The sequence below is a fragment of the Rhizophagus irregularis genome, chromosome 15 (assembly GCF_026210795.1).
Source record: "Rhizophagus irregularis chromosome 15, complete sequence".
NCBI lineage: Eukaryota > Fungi > Glomeromycota > Glomeromycetes > Glomerales > Glomeraceae > Rhizophagus > Rhizophagus irregularis.
In genome coordinates, this window is record NC_089443.1 from 2,840,212 (window position 1) to 2,863,259 (window position 23,048).

The window sequence follows — 23,048 nt, forward strand, 5'->3', positions numbered from 1 at the left end:
TGGGAAATTTATTTATATATCATCCGATTATCACGTGATACAAAATTAATTACGGAGATCCATTCCCGCGATAATATCCTAATATAAGAGAATAATGATTAAAAACCGAACGAATGATAGTACAATAATGATTTACATTATATACCTGAAATTTGTTGATATGACGTAAGAACCAATCTCCGTAACGTCGTCCAACTTTGGATTCAGCAATATGAATCATATCCTAAATTTTAATAAATAATATTTAACAAATGATCCTACTAAACTGATTATAGAATTATAGAATTGAAATTTACCTGCTTCAAACAAAAGTCCAAATCCGAGGTAGTAACATATTCACCTTCAAGTAAGGTTCCACTAGTCCACTTCTGTTGCCGCGATTTTTGCTTGACAATAAGTAACTGGGTTCTATTGAATTATTTTATCTCTGAATAAGCTTTATTTCCTCTTCCTCGAGACAATTCACAAGAAATTTAAATACCTTAATGTTTCAGCGTCAATATCAAGAAAAGCTGATAGCTTGTCAATTCCCATAGTAGTATATAATTTTAAATACGACCGTAATGTTGGGATGAGAATTTGATGACGCACTTCGGAAAGGAAAATTTTTGCGTGATGATGGTGAGGTTCCTAATAAAATTACAAGTTAATACGAAATCTGAACAAAAAAGTAATTTGTTTATTCTTACAATAGTTTGCGTTAAAGCGTTCGGATCTTCAAAATTTGGCCCGTTTGGTGAAATAAATTTTGGACAGGCATATAAGAATAAATCCTCAAATGTTTGTAATCCTTCCTCGCTATAAATATGCGATGCAAACATTAAGGCTACTTGACAAAAAAAGATAATTAATTGTAAAGAATAATTGTTCTTATTTAATTACCCTCGTTGCATCTTTATCAAATGTTCACCATATTTCTCTCTTAAATGAGGGTGAATATTTTCGTCCAAACGAGTTGGACAAAGTGCAATACATATTGTCAATAACGCATACATTTGGTCACCTTTCTTATTAATCTATTAATAAATAGATTAGTTAAAATTAAAATGAAAAAATTTCATATATATATATACACTTTATACACTTTCAAATATACGAACCTGGTCGAATTGATAAGATCTTGTATGATACATTTTTGTCCTTGCAATAAAGACTAGAATATGTGAAAATGCCTTGATTGCATCTGCATATCGTCTCATCATCATATATGCAAACCCAACGTAATAATACGTTGTAACGTGGCATGCAGTAACACGCGCAAATAAAGCCTGTTCAAAATTTTTTTAAATTTTTAGTAGATAAACTTTTTTTTTTAAAAGACAATAAATTTTATTAATACCTTTTTGCTTAGCTCAATATTATCCATCATTTTGAGCGCTAATGTATAATCGCCCAATAAACAATGAACACGCAAAAGACCGATGATACTGAAATAGCCAAGCATTTTGTATAAAGTACGTGAACCATATTCACCCGCAGCTTCACTATACGAATACAAATAATTATATAAAGTTCATATCGGAGACAAAACATTTGCGAGCGATCTATTCTACCCACATCATATCACCACCATGTTTGCTTACAAGCAATTGTTCAGTAATTCTAGATTTTGTGATGAGTGAATACAAGACATTTAACACGCTATAGCAACTCCAAACTTGAATATTGTCTCGTAATAAAGCGATTTCTTCCTCAGTCTTGTTCTTGAGACGACTGCGATAATTACAAAATGATTGAAACTGATAAATAAATTCATCAATAATGTCCCAAAGCCATTGATTAGGAAGTTCTAAACTAACAGGTCCCTCCGAATCTAAACCACAAAAAAAAATATTCAGTGAAATTCTTACAGATCTAAAGTGAATAATGTTTTTTACTCACTCAAAATAAAATTAAAAAGGTCACAATAATTCTCATATGAATGGAATCGATGTTCAATGGTAGGGGTAAGTTTTGAGTAAATATGTCGATAATATAGTTCACGATATAAAGTCAAAAACACCTGATCTACAAAGGTAATATAATTTTAATAATACGATCGTAAGTAATAGAAACAGATTAAGAATTATAACAGCAATTTACCATCGTTGACCAATGGTGCAATATAATCAGCTTCGGGCCAAGGCGTTTTCGCATAAAATTTTTCTGTTAACCGATTAAAAGAATTCTCGTATATACCGTGTAATTCGTAGACATTATTTTCAAGAATGTTACGATGAAAATAGATTATGAAATTTTTAACAACTTCGGGTATTTCCTGCGCATATTGTTGTTGAAGAATTAAAAGCTGCATTTGATCTTGAATATAATCAAAGAAAAATGGTTATTAATAATATATTAAGATAATTTTGTTTTTGACTTTGAATTACCATCTTCATCTAAGTCTTCGTCAACTCCAGCATAATCATCATTATTCGTCAATAAATCAATTTCTTCTACAAGATCAATTTCTTCTTCATAACCTTCGGGATATCCTTCCATTATGAAAAGTTGGCAACTTTTACTTGGATCATAAATCTTTAAAAATTACTCTTTATAATCTCAATTCGGATTGGTTGATTAAAAAATTGAATCACGTGCCATTGTTATATAAAGTTATTGGTTCAAAATCCTTTTTAACTCTTTTAACTCATAACTACTCAATAGTACTCATGTATTTATTTTTTGTATACCTGTATACTTACTATATACTCATATATATACACTATATAATTAATAATGAAATAAAAAATTAGAAATTTTAAATAACAAAATGGGTAATTATATAAGCTTATTTTTAGTACTTATTAAAGTTATGCTAATCATTATTATAAAATAATTAAAACACTAATTAAATAACCAATAAAAATCAAATCAAAAGTAATATTAATAATTATTTAGCACTTTATGCTAAATAATTGATATAAAATATAGTCAACCCTCTTATAGGTATCTTTCATATAAGAACTCTCCTCCTTAAGGCATACATTTTTTAGTTCAGATTTTTTTATATAAAAAATACCCATTTATTATTACTTTATTAGTTTATATAAGTATAATTACATCAAATATCAGTCCTATATTATAGTAAATATATGTAAAATTCCTCCTGTATATAAAGTATACAAATCACATAATTTATAAAATAACTGCATTTTATTTTATTATTTTGTTATTTTACCATGGGAAAAATTAAAGTTTTTTATTTTTTCAAAAATTTGTAAATAATTTGATATATAATAGGTACACCTTATTATAATTACACCATTGAATGGATTTTGAAAAATGTGATTATAGAGAAAACTGACTGTAATTAATTTTAAATTTCATAAAGTCTGAAGTTAGCTAATTAAATTTTAATTTAAATATTATAATTTACTTTTTAATTAATATTAATATTAATTATTTAGTTTAAATAGTTTAAAGTATTAAATAAATAATTTATTATAATTTATATATAATATACTTTGGGTTCTGTGATCATCAGACATTGAAGATAGGGCCTTTCACGGTAGACCTGCCTTATTCTAAATGAAGTCTACCTACGGAGTCAAACGATCACTCGACAGTGCACACGTGAAGTACTACCAGTATAACGAGTGGTTTGTAGTTTAATTATATTAGAGTAGTTATTAGGAAATTTTACTTTGTATATATTTTTTTATTTTTTTTACTTTAATAAAACTGCAAATGCACTGCAGAAAAAAAAAAATATATAATATGCTTTTTTTTTATTATTTTTAGTATTTTTCTTTTTAATATTAACTCTTTTTATTAAATAATATTTTAATTTTTTTTTTTTAAAAAAAATTTATAGTTTATTAATTTTAACATTTGGAACTATACAATATAGAAATGAATTTTACTTTACGAAAATGGAGTAAATAGGTTAACTACCCCCATAGTGCAATGAGAATGCATAAATAAACCTGATGCAATTGTACCTTTGAACTATAAGAAAAAGGATATAGGAAAAAAAAATAAAAAAAGATAGTTTAAAAGAACCTCCCATGTACAAAAATAAAAACAAAAACAAATATGTAAAAATAAGGAAACAGTCAGTAACAAAGCCACCCTATTACAACTAAAACTAAGATTATCTGACCATTCCTTCAAACTTATATCAAGACGCTCCTAATTTTCTAAACATCAACCCTATTTCTGCTAATATAGTAAGCTTGTTAATACCACCTAAAGTCTTATCTATATTCTTAATTTCCTTAGCCACCTTTTGCTTTTTACTCAACTGAATGTTAGTTTTAGTTATTCGAACCTTAGAACTACCTTCTTGATTCACCTTCTAAGGGTTTCTCCTTCTTTGCTTCAAATTAAGGATAAAGTATCTCATCTAATCACCAGTAAATTAAGTTAAGCTAAATGGTTTACCAATGATTTTCTCCAAGTCAGCTTATAATTCGAAGTAAATTATTAGCTTGCGGTTGCCCTAGTCTTAAATTAATTTAAATGCTTTACATCCTAATGGTGTAAAAATAGTTTATTCAGATATAAAGTTGCTGTGGTTATTGAAACAGAAACTCCTTTAAGCACAGCCTGGAATCATTTCCATTCTTTTCTTTATTTGAGATCCCAGTTGGCCAGAAATTATCATACAGATAGACCTCCAAGTGGAGCAATCTATACTCCATCCTTCCAAAATTTTATAACCCCTTGATTGAGTTCAATTGAAACTGTAATAGTAACGTATTTCTGTTGAAATTTAAATTCAATCGCAACTACTTGATCTCAAGCTTTAAAATGATTAAACGTATCAAGTCGAGATCAGGTGAAGGGAATATCATAAACTGTAATTTCCCAAATAAGGTCCTTATTCTTGAATACATATCCAGTCATTACAGTACTAATTATTTTGAGCGAAATTGCAGCAGGTTATTTCTTGGTAGTTTTTGAATAACTTTGGCTATTATTAGCTTTTGAAATAGGTGCATTTTCTCTTTTTTTCCCCAAAAGGTGAAGGCGAGCTTGGTCTGCTGACATTATCTTTCAAATCCTGTTTAACCATATCAGCATACAAAACATGCTTTTGTTTACCTTTGGGCGTAAAAAGAGTGACTTTAACTGAAAGTATACTGATTGGATCCTCTTGTTATGCTACAACTTTTAATTGGTGTTTGGGCATTTTAGGCGTTTCTAAAATTTCTATTTTCATCAGTTGATCCTTTACAGATTCAGACGCATCTGGTATTTATTTTGGTGACATCATCTGTTATTGCACAAACTCTTTGTAAGTGCTTTTTATTTTTTTACTAACGCTGGTTTGGATAAAGTTAAAAGACTCAAAAAAAAAAGTGAAAGTAATATAAAGATTATAGATCACCAATACCGAAAGTTAAGAAAGTCTTATAATATTCCATAAGTAAATTAGTAAACTATTTGCTATCGCCTGCGTTAAGATTACTGGAGAAACTAGAGGTTTAGCAAGTTGGCGAAATGCTAAAATGGTAAAACTTTGCTAAAACTATATAAAAATCTTATTAAAAAGTTGGCGAAACTCTGGAGAAAAGTGAAACCTGTCAAAACTTATTATAAATGCCAAAACTGCTGAAACCTTGCTGAAACTATAATAAAACTATAGTAAAATTTTGGAGAAACTAATCATAGAATTTTGGAGAGGTTTAAGCAGGCAACCTTAGCCTATGCTTTATTTAACAGTTCGAGTAATATCTTCTTCAGTTAGACTAAAGAAGCTAAATTTTTTTAAGGCATCGCTAACCAGTTTAAAGTAAAAAGCCCTTTCTATAACTATTTCAAAATCATCGCCCTCTGATAGAACTTTAGAAATGTTTGGTATTGATGAGGAAGCCATAGTTTCAGAAAATTTTCCTTCAAAATTCCTATAAGAAAAAATGGTCCATGTGATCAAAAAAAAGAGTTTTCCAAATAATATTTTAATTAGTATATATATTTTTTAATTTTTTTTAATAAAAAATATTAAATTATTATTATTAGTATTTTCAAAAGTAATATAATATTTTAATTATATTTAAATCTAATATTTTAAAGATAGAATCAGCACAAAAAAAAATCTTGGAAAAATTTCAGAAAAATTCTGGTTAAATATAAAAATTCTGAAAATTTATTTTTTCAACTGGTAAAATAAGAAGTTTAATTATAATCATACATATACAATATGGAAAAACCAGAAAAGATGTATTGACTTTAAATAATCATATTGTAATAAACTACTGAAATAATAAATAATAAAATAAAGATAAAAAACTTTTTTGCAATGTAAATTTATTTAAATAAAATTTCTAGTATTTACAAAATATTCCAAAAATTTGCTACATCACGACCAAAACAATTTTGGGATTATAAGATTTTACCAGTTTTATCAGAAATTTACTGAAAAAACTGGTTAAATTATAATGGATAGGTAGAATTCATTTTTTATATAAATGATATAAAATTTATATGGCAAAATTTATATCAATTATTTATTAATATTACATACACTGGTAAAAAAATGATTTATCCTACACATATCTTACACATATTGGGTACTTAAAATGTAGAAAATCATACACAAATAATACACATATCATACACATATCGGGTACTAATATATATATCATACATATATCGATACGCATGGGTATGTATATATATAAGTACCGATATGTGTATGATATGTGTATTATTTGTGTATGATTTTCTACATTTTGAGTACCCGATATATGTAAGATATGTGTAGGATATGTGTAGGATAGACCATTTTTTTACCAGTGATAATCATAAAATCAAGCAAAAATGTAAAGAAATTAAAAAAAATTAATACATATTAGCAGATTTGTTTTATCACATGTTATTTACTATAAAAAATTTATTATAGAAATGGAATAACCTAATTCTCTAATTAATTTATTATATTCAGCTGTCATGTGATAAAATAAATCTACCAATATAATCTCATTATTATATAAATAAATTTTCTTAAAATTATATTCAAAAAAAAGGTGAATAGCCATTTTACTATTTATTAAAAAAATTGAATTATTTATTAATCTTTCTAAAATAATAAATACAAAAAAACTAATTTATTTTATATATATTAAAAAATCAATATCTTATTGAATTTTTAACATATTACCATAATTTTTGGTTTATTATATTACTTTTTTTTCTTTTTCTATTTTATTATAAAGTTACAATAAGACAGATATTGCTTTCCAAAGTATTTAATATTTTTGTAACTTTATATTAAAATAAAAAATATATAAATATAAAGAAAAAATTAAATGATATTAAATAACAATTTTTACAATTTTTGGAATATAACTAATCCAGAAATTGTATTATTAGCTTGCAAAGTTTTGCAAGTTTAAATTTAATTTAAGGAACTTATATTTTTACTAAATATCATCACCAGTTTGCTAATTTTTAATCTAATAATCAGAAAATGATGAAATATAGCTCATTGAAATCATCTCAACAAGCTGAATCTAATGGTAATAAAATACATTTCTAGGATTAATATATGATGAGAAATTAAGTAAAATATAAATATAAAAATATATCATTTATATTTTATTTAATTTTTTATTAACTATTAATTCTAGAAATGCAATTTTATTACCATTAGATTCATCTTATTGAGATGATTCCAATGAGCTATATTTTATCCTTTTTTTGATTACTGGATCAAAAGATAGTAAAATGCCTGATTGGTAATGGTATTTAGTGAAAATACTAATCAGTTACTAATTAGTCACCAATCAGTTACCTGATTGGTGACCAATTGGTGACTAATTGATGCCTGATTTTTCACTTTTTGACCTGTGAATATTATATCTCTAATATTAAAAATAAAATATATTACATTTAAATAATCATATTATTCATCTGAAAGTATAATTCACATAGAATATTTTTTTAATATATGTAATGGCAAAATCTATGTGACCTTTCTTATATGTATCAGATAAAGTAAATTTTCAATGCAACTTAATATTATAATTTTTGTCAAATATTGAAACTATTCCATACCTCCATATAAGATAGTTATGACAAAATCTATGTGTTCTACCTTATTTTTGCATTTACACTACCTATTTAAAAGTTTAGAACTACCCCAAAAATTGAATAAATTAAAGTTTATAAATGCCAAATACAATAATTTTATTTTTATTTTATAATTTAAAATATAGAAAAAACCTTTAAATTTTATTTTTTATTTTTATTTTTTGCAAACTATTTTAAAATAAGTTATTAATAAAATTTCACTTTTAAATCATTCTTAAACAAGCGCAATTACAATAAAATCATTATTGGATTTTAGTTTTACTAATTAAAAAGATTAAAATAAACCAAATTTTATGCAAATCCAATGATATTTTACATATAAAAAATAATTTACATTTAATTTTATATATAATATAGTAATGTTTAACAATCAATTTCTTATTAACTACTGATTGGATTTGCATAAAATTTAGTTTGTTTTAATTCTTTAAATTAGTAGAATCAAAATTTAACAATAGTTTTATTGTAATTACTTTTATTTAAAAATGATTTAAAAGTAAAATTTTATTAATAATTTATTTAGATATAAATTAAAATAGTTTGCAAAAAATAAATAAAATTAGTATTATTAAATTAAGTAAAAAATAAAATTTAAAGGTTTTTTCTATATTTTAAATTATAAAATAAAAATAAAATTATTGTATTTGGTATTTATAAACCTTAATTTATTTTTTTTTAAGGTGACTTTAAACTTTTAAGTAGGTTTATATTTATACCTTCAGATGTTCTTAAAATTAATTTAAGAAAATCAGTATAAATTAATGAAGTTAAATTTTAACTAAATAAATACATTTGCATTATATAAAAAGATTTTGATAAGTAAATTACAGCCAAATTAATATTATCATTATCATATAATGATATATCCATACTAGATATTTAAGAAGAAAATAAAGGTCAGAATTACAATTAAAACTACTAATTATCGAATTACTTATGATATTCTAATTGAAGCAATTTGTTCATTCTTTTTATTGATATTTTAAAAATAGACTTATTTTTTATAAGTAGAGAAATCTTGTTATACTATATAAAGTAATTAAAAATATTAAAAATGATCAAGTTAATATATGAAAATATAGTTCACAAATGGAAGAATGATGTATTAATTAGAATGCATTTAAAAAAAATTAAATACTTATAATATTTCACTTTGAAAGAAATTTATTTTAATTTCTTATTATAATCAAAAGTGGCTTTTAGAAATGCTATATTAAGCTTATTCATCCTGATCATTAATTTTTACAAGTAAATTAAGTAAAACTATTACAATTGTTGATATATTAATATCTTGCAACAAATTATCATATTCATGTTTTATCTTTATGATAAATTGTTACTAGATAACTTCTATATTAGAAACAAAAGGAAATTTTTTTTTATATTTCTCATATGAAGTGAAATATATTAAAGATATTTTTTCTAAAATATTACAGTATATACACATATTAATTATAATTACAATATAATAATAACAATTTGAAATAGCATTTTACTTATATTTATTAAATGGTACTAGACTATTACCATATCGGCTGATCAGAAAAGCCTCCCATAATTTTATACAATAAGTAACCCATCAGTTATATAATAAACCCATCAACTGAGCTTAAATATTAATTGGCTTGATTTTTCCAATCAGCCAATATGCTATTAATAAAAAAGAAACTATAATTACTGTATGCAAATACATTTTATATGACTTTTATAATTCTGGTCAGTTTAAGGATATCAGTGCAATATAAATTTTACATATTTTTGGAAAATTTGTATATTATTATATAATTTGGTTCAAGTTAACTTAACATTGTAGAATTTGGTTAAAATTAATTATATAACAAATAATATGTAATATAAATACATTAAAATTTTTTTTATTGTACTGACATTATAAAATATATGTATACATTTTGCATATATTAAAAATTTTTTTATATAATTACTTTTTCCAAAAACTTACAATTTGGATTCTGTTTTATTTATTAGCAAATTTTTAAAAGTCAAAAAGTTATTAAAAACTTTTATGATTCAATTACTGAGTACTAACTATGATATTAATAACAAATAATTGCATGCTGAAAGGATCATCTAAATATACATGATAGTATAGACTATTATCATATATAAAGATATTAGCCGTAATTTAAAAAAATGTCGTAATATAAAATTTTTATATGCCGTAATTAATTAAGGCTATAAAAATCTTATAGCCGTAATTCAAAATTTTTTAAAAAATAATTAAGACTAACATCTTTAATCATATACCTGAATATAGTACAGTCAACTCTCTTTATAGTCACACATTTGGGACAATCCATATTTGATGATTATAAAAAGATGTGACTATATAAACAATTTCTTATATTAGTATATCATAATTCTGGCCAAAAATTAATATAATTTTAATCAAAATTATACTTAAAACTTTATTGTATTGTAACTCCACCAATATTAATCGTAGAGATATGATCTTATCACCATTCAATTCGTCTTGATAAGACAGTTTTAATGGTATAAAATACATCGAAATCCAATCACTAGATTAATTTTCAAAATTAAAAAAATATTAATGGTTTTTGTGTAATAACTCTGCCAATATTAATACTAGAGAGATGATCTTACTACCATTTGATTTGTCTTGATGCGACGAATCTAATGGTATAAAATATATCGAAATCCAATCACTAACTCAACTTCTAAAATTAAAAAATATTAAATGGTTTTTAAGTAGTAACTCCATCAATATTGATCACAGAGAGATGAGCTTACTATCATTCGATTCGTCTTGATGAGGCGATTCCAACGAGCTATTAATCGTCTTTTTACAATCACTAGGTACTGAGAAATTTAGCAAAATGTTAAGTGGTGTAGTAAATGTAAATCAAGAAATATAATAATGCTGATGCTTAACATTTTGTTGAATAACTCATTAGTCATCAGCCAGTGATTGTAAAAGAATAAAACTAACACTATTCGATTCATCTCAGTGAGACAATTCTAATAAGCTATGGTATATCTTTGTACAATTATTAGATGCTAAATTATTTAATATATTTTCTATATAACTGTGATTATAAATGGTTCTTTTTAATATAAGATTTTTGAGGATAAGTGTGATAGTGACTATAGATAGATTGTGATTATATAGGAAATAAAGTATTTTGAACATTCAACTGGTGTGACTATATAGTAGAATGTGACTATAATAGGAGTAACTATAGAGGGAGTTGACTGTACTATTATTTCTATTTTTTACATTATTAAGTGATTCATTTGATAAAAATGCTAAAATAACCTTCCAAATATGCTAAATTACGTAAATATATTGTATATATATATGTTGTACCTCAGATCGATTCTTGCCTCAGATCAAAGCTCACGCACCTCAAATTGAAATTGTCATCTTACGCATCTCATTTGAATCATGCAATAAAGTCTGTTATAAGTAACCACTTTTTGTAACATATTCAAACTTATGTAGTGTGTACCATAATGAGTTATACGCAGTGTTGTCACGGGACAATGTCCGGGACATGTTACACAAAAAAGAAATGATAACCCCTCAAAATTTTACTATGATAACCTTGTTCAATACTTAGCAAAAATGTTTAGCATCCAATTATGCATAAATATATATAATTTTTGTAGAGTTTTTTAAGTTACAGAAGAGTACGGACAGAGCGCGGACATGTCCGGGACAACCAAAAAAGCTGCGGACATCAAAAATGTACAACACTGGTTATACGTTTCCTGAAATTTTTATGTAAATCTGATTTATATTGAAATTTATACTTGTGTTTATCTTAAAAATCATTAAATTTTAAGTCATTTTCAAATGAAAAGTTTTTTATGAGTATAATTCCAACTATTTTAAAATTTTAAAATTGTATACTTAAAATTATAATGAATAAGTTTACTTAGTACTTAAAAATACATTAAAGTTTGAAAATTTGATGTTTAATTATAGCTCATTTTATTAGTAATCGAGGTGCGTCAGGTGACAATCTCAATCTAAGATGCGTGAGTTTCAATTTGAGGCAAGAATCGATCTGAGGCACAACATATATATAGAATTCTGCTTATTTATAATAAATATCATTATATAAAATTGACCTTTTACTAATGATTTTTACCTTACTTTTTTCTTAAATTCTATTTATTAGTTAATTAACTAAAAAGGAAAAAAATCATAACAATGTAATATAAAATTTTCTTTTATAATAAGATCTGCAAAGAATTTTATATATGATTTTTATTTTAGGTCTGAAAATGACCTATCTTATAAGTAAGAAATTTATATATATATATATATATTTATATTTTTTTTTTGATTTTTTATAAAGTAAGAATATAAAATATATAACTGACTTTTCTCTAAAATCAGTAGACCTTTAATCAAAAAATATACATGAACTATTATGAATAACTATTTGGTAACAAAGACTTATTTTTATTGCATTACCCACTTGTATTTTCTTTTCTGGTATATTCTCTAATAATTTAAGAAATTGCAAGTAATTATAATGTTCAATAGCTTGTATTTCTAACACACTTTTCTCCTTGCAATAACTTAAATATCTGAATAATGTCTAATTTTCAGTATCAAAGTAGCTATACATAAAAAAGCTTTATAAGTATTTTAACTATTAAAATTTCTATATTAACTATTATATATTTTAAATTATTTTTTTTGTCTATGATAAAAATAAAAATTGCATTTACTGAAAATTTATTAAAAAAGTTGTGGTATTTTTATATTTTTTTATATTAACAAATTCATAAGTAAAATAAATAGTATTATTAATATCAAACTCAGATTATATCAAATTCAATCAATATGATACTGTAGAGTTTAATTAAATTATTATATTTTTATATATACTTTATAAAAAACCTTAAATTTGGTATAAATCTATTAACTGCCTATTATAAAAATTTTAATATCAAAAAAAATTTTTAAACTATATTATATAAAAAATTTTACTTAAAAATTTTAAATATATTTAAAAATAATTTGAATTTATAAATATTAATTATTTAATTTAATATAATTTGTTTATATAGTATATAAACTTAATATTAATAAAGTATATTATAAATCATTAAAAAAAAAAATAAATTGTTAAAATTTAATATAAAAAGAATATTATATAATATATATAAGTTTTTTAATTAGTTTTTAATTAATTATATAAAATTTGAATATATAATTATTTATCGCAATTTTCAGAATTCTGTGTATGTTGTGATGATTGAATAATTATGATTGCAGGACAATTACAGGATAATTACAGGATAACATTGTCCAATTTTTGTCCAGTAATCGTTCTGTAATCTAATAATTTTTTTATTTAATGGTCTATAGGAGATAGCACAATTTTGAAAAGTGCGATAATTGCAAATTTTATAATTTGTATAAAAAAATTATTTAATTTAAATAAAAAATTATTAAAAATACTATTTGAATAGTTTATATAAAATAAAAATAATGTAAAATTATACTTAGGTAATTAGTTTTAAATTATGAGTTTTGCTAACTTGCCTTTTAGGTTAAATAACCTGGATTAAATTACTTTCCTAAAATTTATATTTTTTTTTTTAAAAAAAAAATTGGTACAGTTCACCCTCGCTATAGTGAATTTTTATATAGTGAATAATTTGCTATAGTAAAGAAAAGCTCAGGTACGAATTTTCTATATAAATAATAATTCTTAATACAGTTCGCATCGCTATAGTGAATCGCTTAACTTATAGTGAATGCTTAACAGTACATGAGCTTAGCTATAGCGAGGGTGGTACTTTGTATTATGATTTATTTATTATTTTACCTTGTATAGATTTTATTTATTTGGATATTATAGAGTATAATAACCAATTTTTCTTATATTTTTAACAATGTTTCTTATTTTTATTGTAATCATAATTTACATTTTTTTTTTGAAAATTTGGGCAAAATTATATAATTATATAGAATTTATTAATTGGTTAAATCACCCAAGTTAAATCACTCTGGATTAAAATTAGTCTTATACTTTCATTTAAATTAATTTAAAAAAATAGTAATTTACTTAATTTTTTATATAAAATAATATAAAAACATTAGTATTATTTAATGTATTTTTAATTAAAGATTTCAAAAATAAGGTTGACTAGTTTTAGTTTAATAAAAAATAGATTTGGTATATATAAGATAGTATTATTATAGCTAGTTTTAACTATTAAAAAAAGTAGTTTCAGATAGTAATATTAATTTACTGGATTTAAATATATTTGTTTTGATTTCTAATTACAGTATTAATTATAAAAATCTAACAGTCACTGGTCATTTCAGCAAAATTGGTGGTGAGATTTTTTGTACTATGATATTATAATAAAAATTCTTAATATGATACAGTCTTTAGGTATATAATATTTATTTAATATTTAAATTCGGCTAAATTAGTTTGATTAGTTAAAATTCATTAATTTTTAAATTATAATTCTGGCCAAAATTTTCTTAATTCCGGCCAGATTCATAATGCCGGCCTAAATTTTGTTAAAATCGGAATTTTCAGGTCAAAGGTAACACCATATTTATGCAATGTAATACTTTTTTCAACAATAGTAAACATGTTTGTTCAAGGTTTGAAAAATATTTTTAAACCTTTTAAAAGTCAAAAACTTCACTTTATTCAGTTGCATCTGGCCAGTAAAGGTTGTCAATTATATGGTTATTTTAATATAGCAATCTAATAAAGTATTAAGAAAACTATTTTAACTTTTTTCTTTTGCTTATTTTTTTTTAAATATATTATAAATATCTTTTATTTTAACATTACTTTAGATATAAAAAAAACATTTTACTTATTCATATTATACTATTTGTATTTATGGTTTAACAAGGTATGCAAACCTAATATCCAATTTGAATTTTTCTATAAATAAATAATTTTTGCTTTATTTTCTTGTTAAATGAACTAAAATTTAAAAATTTTAAAGTTTTTTTTAATAAATTACAAAAATTTACATGATTACTACAATACCAATATTTAAGCATTAAAGGTCTAATATAGATAAACAAAAAAAACATTATATTTTGACTAGTTTTGCGATTTAAAATTATTTATGACACCCAAATAGACCTAATAATATTATTCTAATAAAAAAAAATTCTTATTAGTGTCCTAATTAAAAAATTTTAACAAAATTTATAAATAACAAAAAATCTGGTATAATAATCACCCTTCTAAGCTTAACAAAAGTTGTTTGTTTCGCCAAATTATGGCTAGAAATAAAATAATTAATGGTTAAAAAAAGCTTTTGCTAAAAGTTTTATTGAAATCAAAAAAAATTTTTTTATTATAAAAATTAACTTTTTGCGGTTTACACAAAAACTACCTAAATAACTATCTTTTTCAACTTAGTAAATCTTTTTCTTCTCGTAAAATTACATATATTTTTATCATTTAAACTGTATTTTACATTTACTTTTAAGTTGCATCTGGAGGAAAACTTCATTTTTGAGACGAACTATGCAAAAAAAAAAATTATTATTACTAAAGAGGAAATGATGATGAAAATTTATAATACACATGACGAACTATTAATTTACTTAATTTGTATAAGCGTTGTATTAAGAATTTCTTTTTTTAGCTACATGATGGAATATTCAATTATGGTTACACAAAATTATTTTAATTAATGATCAGCAAGTGATCTGAAATGACCGCTGACTGCTAAATAACTTATAAAAATTATATAATTTTTTATTTTTTATAATTTTATTTATTTATTTCTTGTATTATTATATACAAGTTCTTAATAAAATATAGTTATTACACTGGATCAATTAAAAAAAATTCATTATTCTATTATTTAATATTATTAAGTTTTAAAAAAGTATCAAATTTGCAGCATATTAATTTGTAAATGTATTAAAAGTCAAAAAATTCTATTATAATATATTATATATAGGATTTTACTTATAATAAACTAGTTTATTAAGGTAGGATCTATGTAGGAAAATTAAAAAATCTAAATTTTAAATTTATGAGGTAAAATTTCTTATAAATTAAAAAAGTAATTGGTTTTTTATATAACTGCCAATTTCTTAATGTAGATTAAATTTGGTAACTTCTTAAATAATTACTATGCAAAGATATAAAATAATATATACAATATGTAAATTTTTTGAATAAAATTTTTTAATATACAAAAAAATACTGTTATGAAGAAATCGTATTATACAAAAGAGTCTTATTGTGCAAAATATAAAAAGAGTAAAATAAAAATGTTAAATTACCGATGAGGAAACATGACGTATCCCCCTCGGATCATTTCTCTTCGGATTTTTTGGAGAGGTGTGAGTTTTTGGTAGCCTAAGAATTTTAAGTTTCATAAATATATAAATACAATAATCAGTTAAAAAAACGTATAATTACCCGAAGGCTTCCTTTTTGGCTCACGAGGGGCGACCAGCAGCATCTTTACTTGACGTGCCTCTTTTTTGGCTTTCTCATTTGCCATTGCTCTTCTCAAGTTGCCTATGATACGTTCCTTTTTTTCCTTTTCTTTATCAATAATATTCTTTTATTTAACAAGAAAAAAAATATAGTTAGTCATAAAGTAATAAATAGTAAATAATAATTCAGCATAATATTTACCAGATATATCATTCGATAATCCTCAGGATTATCTGGAAACGGCTGATCTGGAAGCTTTTGCTGTAAGAAACGTTTCCAAAGTTCTATATTAATTATAATTACATTAATTAGTCATAAATATGCCAGCCAACTCTCCATAAATGCACCTCCTATAAATGCACTCTCGTTTTAAATGCACGGTTTGCTCAATCCCAAGTTTTTATAATTCCAATTATTTTACTTTTACAAACGCACGCCTCATGTGTAATTTTTATAATCCGTGCATTTAAAGAGAGAGTTGATAGTACATACCCATATCTTCATTAATAAGACGCTATAGGATCAGTTAGTTATTAGTTATTAGTTATTTAAAAAAGGCAATATCAACCTTAGAACAATAAGATAACTTACAGAATTTACTTCTTCCAATTGTCGTAATTCTTCGTCAGTACAGAACTTTAAAATTGGCTCAAGCAAGTGGTACGGCGTATCTCCCAATTTATAAAGCCCTAATTAGAAAATAGAAGAGTTTGAGTGTATTTTAAGAATAATATAAATTATTAATGACCATACTTACGATGTTTATTTGAAACCAATGTCATTGTACATAATTGCACCAATGACTTGACCCCATTACTTTTTGAAGATCCTGATGAAACAATATTTTGTATATTACTATTAACTTGCGGTGCTGGTCTGTTGGGCAAATTTATTTTCGTCGAAAATTCTTTTTGTTTCCGAATTGTTGGAATAGCAATCTTAATTAATTTATTGTTGCCGATTTCTCCATCTCCAGAATGTTTACGCTTATTGGAAACTTTTGCCAATTGATGGTCCGTATCGAGTAAGGATATTTCCATCGGCCTTTGCACAGTTGAACCGCTACTTGATGCATACGATTCTGTAAATTTAACTGATGTTACTCTATTTTCATTCACATGTATTAGTGCTTTGCTTGTAGGTTTTGATGAAGATTCCTTATTGCTATGGTCGATCGCTTTATCATTTCCGAACATTGAAGCTCTATTTACTTGTTCCGTTGACCGAACAGGTATTTCTTTACCTGACTGAAAAGAAAGTGTTTGCAAATTTAAACTATTAGATACTCCGGTCGATACATTGGTTGAATATTGCGATTCCATAGTATTTTCGTTACTTTGGGCCGATTTTTTAGATCGACCGTTTAAATTTTCCAAAAATGTTTGTACAACCCACTTTGATTTTTCTTTATGCTCTCTCATATCTTTTGTTTTATAAAATTTAAGTGGTTCTTTATATTGAACATCGGCTGTCGCATAACTCAAGTCTTCTAGAACTTTGGTAGGCTTGTTTTTATTGTTATGCGCTAATTTTTGCGTAGTGGTTGTCTTTGCTGATTGAAAAGAAGTTGATTTTGAAGTCGCCGATTTTGCAAATGCTGTATCTATGTATCGAGTAGAGTTTAGCGGTACTGTCGGTCGATCAGAGGCTAAAGGCTGAACAATAGTTTTTATAACAGCTGATTGTAAATTCGATTCTGTAGATGTTGTCCCTGCAGGTAAAACAGAAGGTGACGATCGACTAGAGACTTTCGAATTGGAATATTTTTTTTGAGGCCTGTTGTTTAAATTTTCCCAGAATGTTTTTACGGCCATTTTTGACTTTTCTTCATGTTCTCTCATGTCTTTTGTTTTATAAAATTTGAGCGGTTCATTGAATACAAAACGTTTCTGAATTAAGCCTTGATCATGAGTTTGAACCGTAGCAGTTGATTGTGAAGGTATTGATTGTGACGTTTTTAAAGAAGAGCCCGCTCTTGTAGGCATCTTAGAATTTTGTTCCATATTTAAATGTTTGCTTTCAATATCTTAGAACAATAAGGCAATAAAGGTTGAAATAGAAATATCCAAAAGAATCTATAAAGTTGTTAAATAAATGTTAAAAAACGCATGATTTCTATAATAACTTTATATTAAATGTTACTTGCTTAAACATAGAATATCTTTTAGTTTTTACGTGTACCGGTGCTGATACTTCAACTTTTCAGTAATAAAAATACTTTTTACCTTACCTAGACATCAACAATTACTGGCGACAGTCTCCGGAAATTTTAAGCATTTAAAGCTGTGAAAGAAACGGGAAGTTGTCTTGTAGCCTTTTTATATATGCATACTGGAATTTGTGTAACATACATAATTAAAGCAATTAAATTTTCATCTCCTATTATAGACAAAATTTTTTGGCTAGATTTTTCCTACTAACATATAAACATACTTAAAGCTGGCCAAAACTAAAGTCGAATGAGGTGCTACGTTACATAGTTACACAGATTCAAACTTTCATCATTTCCATTTTTGAATGTGCATATAGATCACGTGGATATACCTTTGGAATTACGTAGAATTACGTCCGAACTTACAGTGGCCGGAAGTTGAAAAATTTTTGTTGAAAAAAAAATCAATAGGCCCTAATAGAGGTAATACAATAGTGATTCATTCTTGATCAGCATTAATAAAACATTTTGCGGTTCCGACTTATCAGACTTGGGAAAATATATTAAATATTTTCTTTCTATAATCTTCATACCCACACACTCTTCTGCAAAAAGTTCAAGTTTTGCAAAGTAAAAGCTCCTCTTAACCTCAAAATTTCTAAGAAGACAAATATTAACAATGACTGGTCGTGGTAAAGGAGGTAAAGGACTTGGAAAAGGAGGCGCTAAGCGCCATCGTAAAATCCTTCGTGATAACATTCAAGGTATCACCAAGCCTGCCATCCGTCGTCTTGCTCGTCGTGGTGGAGTAAAACGTATCTCGGGTCTCATCTACGAAGAAACTCGTGGTGTCTTGAAAGTGTTCCTTGAAAACGTAATTCGAGTGCGTATAATAATAAATATTATAAATATTTTGAACCTTTTTATAGATTCTTTATTTTCTTTATTTATTAATAATTATGGATTACTAACAATTTTCTTTTCTTTACAGGACGCCGTCACCTATACTGAACACGCCAAGCGTAAGACCGTCACGTCTCTTGACGTTGGTAAATATTTGCTTTGGTTTATTTTAATTGATTGTATATGTTTTCCGTTCGCTTTATAATATTCCTCCCGAAAATTGTTTATTAATTAATGGTCGTTCATTCATTTAATAGTATATGCTCTTAAACGACAAGGACGTACTCTCTACGGTTTCGGTGGATAAATGTACTCTTTTTCATCTACCTTGCAAGGATTTTTATATGATAAAGGCGGAATTAACTGTTTTTCTTTTACTCATTGTTTTATATGGTCACATGAATCAGCAAGAGAAAATTTTAAAAAAAATTTTATGTATATAGGGAAATTTTATTTCTCCAAATTCTTGTTTTTTTTCTTTTCAGTACCCTGTTAACAACTTTCACCTATAGACTAGAGAGATGTTAATGGAATAAATAAAATATATTTCAAATCATTTGCTCTTTTATAATTGAAGTATATGTTTAAGATTATACTCTTAATCATTAAATCTTTTGAATTTGCTAATATGTTTAATTGACAACGCATGTCATATAGGTAATACAGCGATCTTTGCATTATTCTAATTTCTCATAATGCTTTGTAATTTCTATTAGTTTCCTGTGATTTTATAAGCTAAACACACATTTAAATTTGAAACATCTAAATTTTTTAATAAAAGATATAATTAAGGAAATGGTTTTTTACTATTAAATTTTTATTTTTATTTCGAGGTGAACAGGGATCAACGAAAGACTGCATGGAAACTTGGAAAAAAACAAGAATCGCAGAGTAGTAGTACGTCAAAAAAAATGATACACCACCAACCTGCCATCAAAGAGGAACCAAAAGTAAAAAATAATACAAAAAATCACGTGAATCATTATTCTGGCTAAAATATGGCATTAATCATCAATTTCAAATGCTAGCAGAGTAGTAATTTGACAATTTTATAATTTTTTACGTAAAAATATTTTAAGCGTAACAACCAAGGATTACGAAATTCGTTTAATTATTACTGATCATTCGAATTTAATGCGTTGTTTATTTTATTATACAGTAAGAGCTTTTTTTTAAAAAAAAATGGTTTATTGCTGACTTGAAGTAAAATCTGTCAATGTAACAGAAACAGCTGAAATCAGAACAAGATTTATTTATTTTTATAAGAATAATGATCACATTTGTAATAATAACACACAAAACACAGATAATAACTGAACAATTGATTATAATTTAAAGAACTTTTAAGAATCGTATTTTATTTGTTTTACAAAAATTTATAAACATTCAAAATTTTTTTTTTTGATAAAATTATTACAAATTGTAAAAAAAAGGTTAAAGGTTTTAAAACCTTCACTGACCACCACGGAGACGGAGGACGAGGTGAAGAGTTGATTCTTTTTGGATGTTATAATCCGAAAGAGTACGACCATCTTCCAATTGCTTACCAGCGAAAATCAAACGTTGCTGATCTGGAGGGATACCCTCTTTATCTTGAATTTTGGTTTTAACCTGATCAATGGTATCAGATGATTCGACCTCAAGGGTAATCGTCTTACCAGTAAGTGTTTTTACAAAAATTTGCATACCACCACGAAGACGAAGCACCAAATGAAGTGTTGACTCTTTTTGAATATTGTAGTCAGAAAGGGTTCGTCCATCCTCAAGTTGTTTACCGGCGAAAATGAGACGTTGCTGATCTGGGGGAATACCTTCTTTGTCTTGAATCTTTGCTTTTACTTGATCGATGGTATCGGAAGACTCAACTTCCAAAGTAATGGTTTTTCCAGTTAGAGTTTTAACAAAAATTTGCATACCGCCACGAAGACGGAGAACGAGATGAAGAGTGGATTCTTTTTGAATATTGTAGTCGGAAAGGGTTCGTCCATCCTCAAGTTGTTTACCAGCGAAAATGAGACGTTGCTGGTCTGGGGGGATACCCTCCTTATCTTGAATTTTGGTTTTTACTTGGTCGATGGTATCCGAGGACTCTACGTCCAAGGTGATGGTTTTGCCGGTGAGTGTCTTTACGAAGATTTGCATACCTCCGCGAAGTCGAAGTACTAGATGAAGAGTTGACTCTTTTTGAATGTTATAATCTGAAAGGGTACGACCGTCTTCAAGTTGTTTGCCAGCGAAAATAAGACGTTGCTGGTCTGGGGGAATTCCTTCTTTGTCTTGAATTTTTGCTTTAACTTGGTCAATAGTGTCGGAAGATTCAACTTCAAGGGTGATTGTCTTTCCGGTAAGGGTTTTAACGAAGATTTGCATGATTGTTAATTATTAATTAAATACAACAAAAAATTTTTTTGATATTATTTGGTAATTTGTAAATATAAAAATAAAAAAAAGAATTCTTTCAAAAGTTTTTTTTTTTGTTGCGAGGAAACTTCAAACCAAGCCCCTTTTATATTATTTAATTTGTTTTACTAAGCACTATTCCAGATTATACTCACACTATCTCTTTGTCAGATTCATTCAGTTTATGTTTATTTCCAGATCAGGAAAAGCCAATAATAATTTTAACAAAGAAAATGTTTCACTAAATGACCTGCTGATTTTTTTGTATAATAAATGCTTTTGTGACTCATCAAGTTTTTAACTTTTTTCTAGAATTGATAGGAACCAACCGGAATTTAGTCTCCTTATATGTTAATGAAATTCGGAGTTTGACGTTCGCTTATTTGAATGAGCCGTATACATTCAGTTATAGAAAAATTATGTAATGTTTATTTAATGAACGAATATGTTTTTGTGGCTTTTAACAAAGGAGGTTATTTAACAATCATGTATAGTGACACATTATGCAGTCAGCCCTCGACGTTAACAAAGAATTTGGTGCATATCACGTGATTGCAAATTTGAATTCAATGAGGGTAATAAAATGGTTATTATGCAAATTTATACAATTCAATTATTTTAATTATATCATTCCAAATTACCAATATATTTTATTTAGATAAAAGCAAATATATAGAGCATAGAAAAGCTCACACCAAAAATATCAACAATTTAAAATTAAATATATCATTCAATATAAGCAATAAGAAGTATTATTAAATTATATTAGAATATTATTTCCAATAATAAATTTAAGATTTGCCAATTAAAAATTAACTATATTTTTTTATTGTATATAAATGTTTAATAAAAATCCAATTTCTTTACTAAATATTCAATGTATTTTCATATAATCTAATTAGTTAAATATATTGTTATACTTATATATTATTTTACATATTATCACCATTTTCTTTTTAGTGTAATCTAGCTAAAATAATAATTAAAAGATGAATTTTAGAAATCTGTGATTACTAAAATTTTATTGTATTTTTAGGTAAAGAAGATGCAAATAAAAGCCAAAAATGCAATAAAATTTTAGTAATCATGGGTTTCTAAAATTCATCTTTTTTTATTATTATTTTAACTAAATC

General features: G+C 25.3%; 4 protein-coding genes across 7 annotated transcripts; 1 reads left to right on the forward strand and 3 right to left on the reverse strand.

Moving 5' to 3' along the window:
- Positions 1-45: 45 nt before the first annotated feature.
- OCT59_007347 (uncharacterized protein) lies at positions 46-2,481 on the reverse strand (the record flags this gene model as incomplete). The annotated part of the gene is made up of 12 exons (XM_025324602.1): positions 46-78; positions 146-223; positions 297-408; positions 482-630; positions 690-798; positions 883-1,016; positions 1,101-1,268; positions 1,340-1,484; positions 1,558-1,813; positions 1,882-2,007; positions 2,083-2,298; positions 2,370-2,481. 12 exons carry the CDS (start codon positions 2,479-2,481, stop codon positions 46-48), a joined length of 1,638 nt encoding a protein of 545 aa, XP_025185358.1.
- A 13,439-nt stretch (positions 2,482-15,920) lies between these two features.
- OCT59_007348 (uncharacterized protein) lies at positions 15,921-18,463 on the reverse strand (the record flags this gene model as incomplete). The annotated part of the gene is made up of 6 exons (XM_066148092.1): positions 15,921-16,376; positions 16,440-16,584; positions 16,662-16,744; positions 16,953-16,974; positions 17,052-17,149; positions 17,218-18,463. 6 exons carry the CDS (start codon positions 18,461-18,463, stop codon positions 16,297-16,299), a joined length of 1,674 nt encoding a protein of 557 aa, XP_065998641.1. The 3' UTR covers positions 15,921-16,296.
- Positions 18,464-19,050: 587 nt separating this feature from the next.
- On the forward strand, positions 19,051-20,328 carry OCT59_007349. 2 transcript variants are annotated; one of them, XM_066148098.1, is made up of 4 exons: positions 19,166-19,495; positions 19,604-19,661; positions 19,773-19,824; positions 19,923-20,143. In XM_066148098.1, the coding sequence occupies exons 1-3, from the start codon at positions 19,292-19,294 to the stop codon at positions 19,820-19,822; spliced, it is 312 nt and encodes a 103-aa protein (XP_065998642.1). In that variant the 5' UTR covers positions 19,166-19,291; the 3' UTR covers positions 19,823-19,824; positions 19,923-20,143. The 2 variants fall into 2 exon arrangements, with proteins under 2 accessions (XP_025185361.1, XP_065998642.1); XM_025314335.2 differs by having other exon boundaries at positions 19,051-19,495; positions 19,773-20,328.
- Positions 20,301-22,406, reverse strand: OCT59_007350. 3 transcript variants are annotated; one of them, XM_066148107.1, is made up of 3 exons: positions 22,245-22,406; positions 22,071-22,168; positions 20,301-21,836 (listed from the first exon to the last, which is right to left on the reverse strand). In XM_066148107.1, exon 3 carries the CDS (start codon positions 21,655-21,657, stop codon positions 20,968-20,970), a length of 690 nt encoding a protein of 229 aa, XP_065998644.1. In that variant the 5' UTR covers positions 21,658-21,836; positions 22,071-22,168; positions 22,245-22,406; the 3' UTR covers positions 20,301-20,967. The 3 variants fall into 3 exon arrangements, with proteins under 3 accessions (XP_065998644.1, XP_025185362.1, XP_065998643.1); XM_066148106.1 differs by lacking the exons at positions 22,071-22,168; positions 22,245-22,406 and adding an exon at positions 22,031-22,039 and having other exon boundaries at positions 20,717-21,936; XM_025314336.2 differs by lacking the exons at positions 22,071-22,168; positions 22,245-22,406 and having other exon boundaries at positions 20,708-21,996.
- Positions 22,407-23,048: the final 642 nt, after the last annotated feature.

Excerpts from the sequence above, each read along its gene's own strand:
- OCT59_007349 (XM_025314335.2), top strand. The coding sequence starts at position 19,292 with ATGACTGGTCGTGGTAAAGGAGGTAAAGGACTTGGAAAAGGAGGCGCT. Across the intron at positions 19,496-19,603 it reads TCCTTGAAAACGTAATTCGA|GACGCCGTCACCTATACTGA; the intron begins GTGCGTATAATA and ends TTTTCTTTACAG. Across the intron at positions 19,662-19,772 it reads CGTCACGTCTCTTGACGTTG|TATATGCTCTTAAACGACAA; the intron begins GTAAATATTTGC and ends TTCATTTAATAG.
- OCT59_007350 (XM_025314336.2), bottom strand. The coding sequence starts at position 21,885 with ATGCAAATCTTCGTTAAAACCCTTACCGGAAAGACAATCACCCTTGAA.